The following is a 9109-nucleotide window of genomic DNA, read 5'->3' as shown; positions in this document are numbered from 1 at the left end:
TGGTTACTGCATCCAGAATCAATAAACCATACCTTTCTTTCCATCACTTCTGTGTCAGTTGTATGAGCCATCAACAACAGTTCTTCGTCTTCATCAAATTCTGCATAATTTGCCTTTTCTTCCCAATTAGGACATTCATACTGATAATGCCCTAATTTGTGACAATTGAAGCATTCAATTGTCTCTTTCTGGAATTGTCTTCCTCTTCCTCTTCCTCTTCCCCCTCTGAAACCACGACCTCTTCCTCGTGTTCTTCCGGCGCTCGACACTTTCAAGACTTGTTCTTCCTCTTTGTAACTTGTCATCCTTTGCTCATGAACGAGTAATCTGCTCTGAAGTTCATCTACTGTCATGGTAGTCACATCGTTTGATTCCTCAATGGCACACACGACGTAACTAAATCGTGCCGTCATCGATCGCAAGATCTTTTCCACAACTGTTGTTTGCTCAACAGTTTCTCCATGAGTTTGCATGCGGTTGACAACTGAGAGTGTTCTTGAGAAGTATTCATCAACTGTTTCTCCTTCTTTCATTCCAAGAACCTCAAACTCCTTGCGAAGAGCTTGTAACTGTGCTCGTTTCACTTTAGTGGATCCTTGATATTTGAGTTTCATAGAATCCCAAATACCTTTTGTCGTGTTCTTGTTCAAAATCGTCTCCAAGATGGTTTGGTCAATCGATTGGAACAAGTAATTCTTTGCTTTGAGATCCCTTAGTTTGCTATCTTCACCTTCCTTGATTTGTTCTGCGGTAGCGCCTGCCGGAGGGACGACGATGCCGTTCTCAACTTCGGTCCAAAGCTCTCTAGATCGAAGTAGATTCTCCATTAGCATCGACCAGTGGTCGAAGTGCCCATCGAATCTTGGAACTGATGGTTGCATGAAGTTGCTGGATTCAGCCATGGATTCAATCGATTTCTTCTCCTCACAATCTTACGTTTTTTCTCTCGCAACAAATCTCACTGAAAACTGCGGTTTTGACCCAGACCCCAACCGGTGCTCTGATGCCAGATGTTAGGGAGAGAATGAAAACGGAATAACGTGCTTCTGTCATTGATTAATAAAAGTCTTATATACACATATGCAGTAACAAACTAATTGCCAAAAACTAGTAACAAACTAAATGTCTAGCTAAACCCACATCTTAAGGCCCAAGTATCTAACACTTTTATACATATGGATTTGGTGACATGATATTGGTTTACAAATTTACCACGTCATGTAATTAGATTGAGATCCTTTTGAACACGCATGCATTTTCACTAGAGTGCACAAGTTTGCAAGAGTGAGAAATGGAAAATCAAATTTTCTATTTAACCTTTTTTTGGAAATGGTAAATGTAAGAGCAAAACAGATAAGAATAATTCCATTTATTAATTTGAGGTCAGACAAAACTCTTCCAAAACTGCATTTGAAAGACAACGTTGAAAAGGAAATATAGACCTGAAGCTACAAAGCTATACCACTAAATAAATTTGAGAGTATGGAAGTTCCTTCACATGTGGTTCAGGTAATTAAGTCCACAATACTCATATAGTTATATTCATATACTAACATTAATAGGACCTACTTCCTTGTGGTACTTGGCATATATCTGCCAGTGTCCATAGGAAAAAGACACCTAAACTAACTATGTACGTGATGTACAAATTGATCATGTAAACCATTAAAAAAAATATAGTGACTTGCTAGAACCTATATGTATATTATTGATCAATTAGTAGTGCATACAAATTATATAGGTTTACGTAAACATCATTATACTTGTTTACATTATTTGGTTTGTATATTGTTCTTAATATGTATCGTCTGCAGCTCAAGATTCTAGCTAACTAATCCATACTGCTACGTCTCTACTATATCCCAAACCTAGCAATGTCTTTTTTTTTTTTTGGCCGAGAGGTTTGAATCTCGGACCTTGCATATATTATGCATTGTCCATACCAACTGAGCTAAGTTCACGAGGACAAACCTAGCAATGTCTTTTAAAAAGAAAGAACCATTGAAAGAAAGAAAAAAGAATGAAATAAAAAATAGGTTAAATATATTTTTAGTTTATATGAAATTTTCAATTTTGTTTTTAGTCTCTATAAAATATTTATCGGCTTTTAGTCTTCTAAATATTTTTATCAACACTATTGATCTCCAAATTCTAGCAATGCTTCCAAAACCATCATATACAAATTTTAAGGTATTAGATTTTTCTTCGAAACCATGTTCACGCGATTGATTTGAAGAATTTGAAAAAAAAAAAATTATCTTAAACACCTAATTTCCAATATTTAAAATCATTTCAATTACCTTTCAAAAAAAACATTCATTTCAATTATAAATAATAATTAAATTAATATTAAAACATGTGTTAGTTAGAAATGGAAACAAAATTATCATGAGGACTTTTAATAGCCTAGGTAAATTTAGACGTGAATCATCGGTACAAAAGCCATACTAACTTGTGACCTGAGATATAAGTTAAGGTATTAAAAAAGGAAGTAAAAAATAAATTTTATAAGTTTGGATGTGAATCACTAGTACAAAGGTCATGTTAACTTATGTGTGAGATACAAGTTAATGTACTAAAAAGGAAGTAAAAACTAAATTTTATATTAAAAATATACATAATTAAAAACTTTTACAACATTAAATACAGGTTCTAAGAAAATACTTATATCTTTAATTTTTTAACATGTGCGTTGAGGACACATGTTAGCATTTTCTCCGATATAATTGCCCACGTTATAAATGGCTCATTCTTTTCAAATACTCCTATATGTTTCATCCACCCAATATTTTCCTATATATTTTGCTGTATGAATTGTGCTGCAACATGCCAGCAAGTGGGCCATATTGTTGGTGTCGGTGGTTAATTGGCTTTCACCATTGATAAGGAAACGATGATTGGCACTTGGAAAGCATGCAAAGTCAAACATTCAACATACTGTTCCTTCGCTTTCACAACCTGTTTACTTCTCTGCCATTAAGCCACGAAACAACTAATTAATCAGCTACAATTTGCTAATAAAAACATAGTCAACAAAAACAAAAACAAAAAAAAACGTAACTAAACAGTTGGACTCAACTCAAGGGTCAGTTAGTTTCATCAAAGAACAAATTGTGAGACTCGAGTTCGATTTTTCAATGGAATATTTTTTTGTCATGTTATCTTACCTTACGGTTGAACTTCAAATTATTAAAACCCTTTTCTTTTAGAAACTGAAGGATTAACACTAAAAAACAAACATAGTTTCCTTTCAAAAAAATATATTTGAAAAGAATGAGCCATCTCCGTGGTGCCAATTTTTCATTGAAGAATTCTTTGTAGAAGACAAATAAAATCAATTCAATGTTTGAATTATTTTATTTTAATTGATGATTAATATGTATCCATTGTCTTGAGTGAAGTTCTCCTCTCTCTCTGTCTAGAAAAGTTAGGGCTCTCTAGCTAACAAGTTTGTAGAGCGCCGCTTCTCTCTATTAGGTTCTTTCCTCTGTCACTAGATTTTCTCTCTTAAAATTTTTGAGTGGAGATGTGATCTCTCTCTCTCTCTCTCTCTTGTGATTTTGGAGCAAATATTAACACGATGTTGCTCCCCAGACTCCCCCAACCAGTGGTATAAAGAGCAGGAAGTGGATTCTGTGTCGGATCTTGTTACAGGCGGTGGGGACTCATACTTGAGGAGGAGATTGTTGAGTTTTAAGTGTGAGTGGTTAAGTCTCACATTGTCTGTGAGCGGGTAAAGTGTTAAATATATATATATATATATATATATATATATATATATATATATATATATATATATATATATATATATATATATATGATAGATAACTCATGTATTAAGATTTTGGATGTAGATATGACATCTCACTTTTTTTATAATCCTGAAGCATTGATTCGTTGTTGCTCTCGGCTTCTAGAGACTCCCCAATTGAAAAACATGATAGTCTCTATTAAAGTTTGAGTTCTAATTTGGTTATGCCTTTATGATTTATAATCAATCTATATGTAATGATGTTCTCATTTTATTGTATTTTATTTTTGAACAAGTAACGTTGTTCTGGTTAGATAATGAAATTTGTTTTCATCTGTCCAAAAAACACTATGCATAACCAATGAAACAAATGAAGCATTCTTTCTTTACCCTCTATATCTCTTATCTACATGTTTCTTCATCCTCCCTCTAAATCTCTTAATCTTACCCTCTCTTCATTAAAATATAACAAAAGAAACAGAGAATAAAATTAGGAGAAAGAAAGTAACATCTACTTCAAAGGTTGATGGTAAAAAAAAAATGTCCATTATATTTTTATCTAAAGTCATAGTGGGGTAGTGCGCCTAGTGGCCACTACAAAATAAGGAAACTGAAGGAAGCTAGCAATTTACAAACCTCACATGTCATCTATCATGACAACATATCGAATTCATCAAATAGCACGCCTAATCAAAAATAAAATGCTTATAGATACTACCTACCCTTTATTGAAGGGAGGGTGCTTCATGACACTACCCTAAGTCTAACCCTTTATTGAAAAGAAAGAAGGAAAAAAAATATTCTAACGATACAATCGATAGCTTCACTTGCAAGTTACCACAAAATGTAGCAAGTCAATAACTATGGTCCCTTCAATATTGGCAACCTTTAATAACGAAAGCATAGTTTTCAGACTCGGCTCGGTCATCGACTCGGCGGGGGTACTGGGTCACTGGGTCAATGGTCGAACCACTGGGTCGTTGGTCGAACCGCATGACTGAACCGGAACCACTCGGATGACTCGGTTAGATAACTCGGTCCTTAGATTAAATTTATATAGTTATTTAACCGGATTAACTCGGATTGAATCGGTGACTCGGTCACTTTAAAAACTAAAATAATGACCCCTGTAAAATAAGATAAAAACTATCCAACAATAATAATTTCATAGGCTAATTGCTCAAATTCAAAACATAGTCATAACTCAAAATACATCTTGGTAGTAAAAATCCAAATAGATCCCAAAAAAGTATGATTCCAATTCCAACATAAATTCAAGTAAGCAGAGATTGCCCCAGTTATAAAAATCCAAAAAGATCCCAAAAAATCATAATTCCAACACAAGTATTATCATCAATAACATTTAATTCCAAGGAGTCAAGATTGATTGAGCAAAACGACGTCGTTTCAGACTTTCAGTTAAGCAAAAAAAAAAAAAGCAAAAAAAAAAAATAAAACAAAAAACCGGTCTGACCCATGACTCGGCCGAGTCACCGGTTTTTACCGGTTTTGACCGAGTTTGACCGAGTTAACTGCATGGCCGATCCAAATGTTGGCTCGAACCGGCTTACCCACCGGTTCACGGTCCGACCGGTCCGACCGGCCGGTCCGAGCCGAGTCTGAAAACTATGAACGAAAGTAAAAAAAAAGGAAACAATATTGGGAGTAACAAGCACCCACATCTCAAAATGCACACTTCTCAACTTTCCCATTTTCATCCATTTGCTAATTAAAAAAGAGCAAACCAAAACCCAAAAATTAACTGCTTTAACACTGCACGAAGTGAATTTGGCTTAGTTTAGCTGCGTAATAAGCACGTTTAACTGTACTTTCAGCTTTTAAGTCGCGGGAATTTTTAAAAAATTGCTTATTTTGCTTTTACACATTAATTGCAAACGCGTAAGCTGCCGGAGCCAAAAAGATCTCAAAGCACATGGCTCATCAATGCGTTTTACAACTCACTTGTTCTGTTCCACCTTCACTGCTTTCCTTTCTCATCATTAAATTTCCTTCCTTATTACTGTTTCACATTTCATTCTCTTCCAATTTTCTTGCATTTCAATGTTTTCCCATTGAGCAATGCTATATATCTAGAATAAAGAGCAGCCAATATTTGCCACAATTCAAGGAGGTGTGACTGAAAAATAGGAAGTGAACAAATAAATCATGCAATTAAAACTTGTCAACTGTGTCTTGAAAAATTCTTGATACTATTTTTCTAAAGAAATAACAATTGGATGAAACAATCAAAGGTACATTATTGCCAAAAATATGTTGCATATAATATTACCAATTTTCAATACATAAACAAATACAAAGCGCAAATACAAAACTATACTTTGTAGCATTTTAAAATTACGATGGGTCATCGTAATTTTGACACATCTACCATGATACAAAACATAGGTCCAAAATCAAATTATATATAATGATTGAGAACAAAAAAGTTTTGGCATGTTTTAATAATAACATTAGACCAATCAAATCAATCAAATACAGTATATAATAATGCAAATATACTCTAGTCTTGCATGGTCAAAATCTTGTACATTAATTTTATTCATTTACTCACTCATAAACATACGATAGTCCATAACTTTCAAGTGAAAGAATACAAAAATGTAAATTCCAAGATGAATATGTACAACTACAAACATCACATTTACTTCAAAAAAAAAAAAAAACTACAAACATCACATAACAGTGAAATTAAAATAAAAATTTAAAACTATCATTATAAAAAATAATAAATGTGAATTTTTTAAATTTTGTTTACACCTTCGTGTGCTTTTATTTTTTTGGTAACTAACTATAACTAACAATCTCTATAAACAGAAGAAGAATCTACCACCGACGAACAAATTTGTTTCTTAATAACAGAATTTAAATCATGATTATTCGTACCACGTTGAATTATTGCATGATTATGCCCATTGAGTGAACTCACTTCAGGTATCAACTCGTTCAAAACATTTAGTTGAACATTCTTACTATTCAATATAAACTCGTTACTCGCGAGTTGACTCAGTAAAACCGATTCAGTAACCGAGTTTTTCTTCTTCCTATGCTGAGTCGCAGCACGAACGATCTCAACCATGACTGCGTTAGACAACCGTCGGACACCGCGAGCACCGCCAATGACAACGGCGGGTAGAACAGCACGCTGAGTGCTTGACTGAAGCTTTTTTCCGTGTTTGTTGAAGAGCAAAACCGATTCTGGACTCCGATTCTTGACTCGGTTAAACGGGTCCCGAAGAATGAGAATTGTTTTTGTATCTACAAGCATCACGTGTTTGAAGTTGCGTCGAACACGACCAAGTAGCATTGGGTAACATGCCCACCGTCGTAGACTAAACGGAACTCGGTCCAGAAAGCCTGATAATGAGTTTTCTGGATCGAGTTCCGTTGCGTCAAAACTTAGTACCGACCCATAACTCAGTGAAGCAGTTGTAGCAGTAGCAGTAGCATTGTTTCGTAATTTATTACCCCACAAGGGTTCTGAAACTGGGTGGTTATTTCCTTTGTGGAAAAAACGAGAAGTGTTGAAAAATGTATTGTTGTTTTGGGAATGAAGAAGTGTTATGAAAGAATGATTCTCTTGTTGAATAATGTGTGAGAAAGAGGAAGATGAAGAAGGAGAAGAGAAGATGAAAACAACGTCGGTGGTGGAAATGATGGTGGAGCGATGAAGGAGTCTTAAGAAGAAACGGAAATCTTCGTGGGTGGTTTCATCTGAGACGTGGCAGATAAGAAGATCGGACATGGGTTTATTGCCACGGAGATAGAGGGTGCCCATTTTTTGAAGGGCGAAATGGTGGTTGTTGTGGGTGGGTTTGTGGTGGTTGAGAAGGAAACGACGTCGTAAAGGGGATGGTGATGGTGGGGTGCTTGGGAGTGTGGAGAGGGTGAAGAGGAGGAGGGTAGTGAAGAGGAGAAGTGCACAGATTGAGAGTGTGGATTGTGCTTTGGAGATTATGAGAGATTTTGATGATGACGATGGTGGTGAGAAAGAAGAGGAAGAGGAAGGTGAATTTAGTTTAGTTGTTGTGGTGGATGATGATTTGTCTTGTGGGAATAATACTAAGAGAAGACTCATGTTGTTGTTGTTGTTGTTGGTGCTGTTATCTTCGTTGGTAGATTTTGGCTTTGTCATTGTTGAGAGAATCGTGGGTGATGTTTCTTGGTTGTGATGGTTAATGGATTTGTGAAGGAGTGGAAATGGGAGGGGAGAGGAGTAAGTGGTGGGGTATGAAATGAAGTGAAAGAACAAATGTAAATATGTAATTGTGGGGGGGTGTGTGTGTGGTTGATGTTGAGTTGTTATTGATGATGTCTTGCTCTGCTTGGGGAAGGGTGTGGGGGCATGGGAGATACTGTTGTTGGGTCATTTGCTTCACACACATTTTAATCAAGTTATTAACACAAGACTCTTATGTTCTTTAGTTTATTATAAGAAGAAGAAAAAAGTAGTTACTTCTTCCATTTTTTTACTACTGAATATTGCATTTCTTTGGTTTTCTACGTATTCTCTCTAAGAAAGTTATCTTATTCCAACCATGTTTTGAGTATTAAATATGGACACTCCTCCTAGGTCGAATTTAAAGTTCATCATATGGTTATTAACACACAAAAAAAGTTCTTCATAATGTGTAAGTTTGTTAGACCAATCTACATCGATAATGATTTATTTAATCGATGTTTATTTATATTTTTGTATGAGCACAAGAGGTTGATCACCGGAATTGGTGATGTAATCTTGATGTTTGATGCTTTGATCTCTCTGTCTTTGGTTACAACCCTACAATATAAACAATGTTTAAGTGAGGTTAAGAATGAGTGATCATACATGTGGTGTGAACCCCTAATTTAAGATGTATATGCTCATGCTCTTTGTAATCTTCACTTAGCTTGGTTCACCCTTGAATAGAGGTTGTGCTTGTATATATGATAGTTGAGATAGACAAAGGCACACATTTGAGTTAAATGAGTTCCTCGATATGTCAAATGAAGAAGGTATGTCTGACCTTTCATAAGCGCTATCTCTAGTCATGCTTAGTCTAAAATGGCATCGAGCTAATTTATGCACCGCATCATCCCTTTGATTAATATTATCACTTGAGATCTTATTTGGTGGACTATAAAATTGGACTTGTTTAGTATGCGCAATGTAGATCCTAATTGTACTTGATCCAGTCATCATTTGCGTTGGCCTCCGAAACTAATACCATTACCGTATGTATTGAAGGGTGAACCAAGCTAAGTGAAGATTACAAAGAGCATTTGTTTGAGTAAACATGAGTTCACATCTCGATAAAATAATTTAGTTATATTTTACTTTGTATAGACCAACTTTTAATT

The 9109-nt window shown here is 35.1% G+C and overlaps 1 protein-coding gene across 1 annotated transcript; it reads right to left on the bottom strand.

Annotated features, from left to right (window-relative positions):
- Positions 1-6278: 6278 nt before the first annotated feature.
- On the bottom strand, positions 6279-8001 carry LOC146909796 (uncharacterized). The gene has a single exon (XM_085724323.1). The coding sequence runs from the start codon at positions 7902-7904 to the stop codon at positions 6567-6569; it is 1338 nt and encodes a 445-aa protein (XP_085580449.1). The 5' UTR covers positions 7905-8001; the 3' UTR covers positions 6279-6566.
- Between the last annotated feature and the right edge of the window lie 1108 nt (positions 8002-9109).

This window comes from Medicago sativa, chromosome 7 (genome assembly GCF_051527215.1).
Source record: "Medicago sativa cultivar Bolivia chromosome 7, Bolivia_mono, whole genome shotgun sequence".
Taxonomy (NCBI): Eukaryota; Viridiplantae; Streptophyta; class Magnoliopsida; order Fabales; family Fabaceae; genus Medicago; species Medicago sativa.
This window is presented reverse-complemented; position numbering and strand designations above follow the sequence as displayed.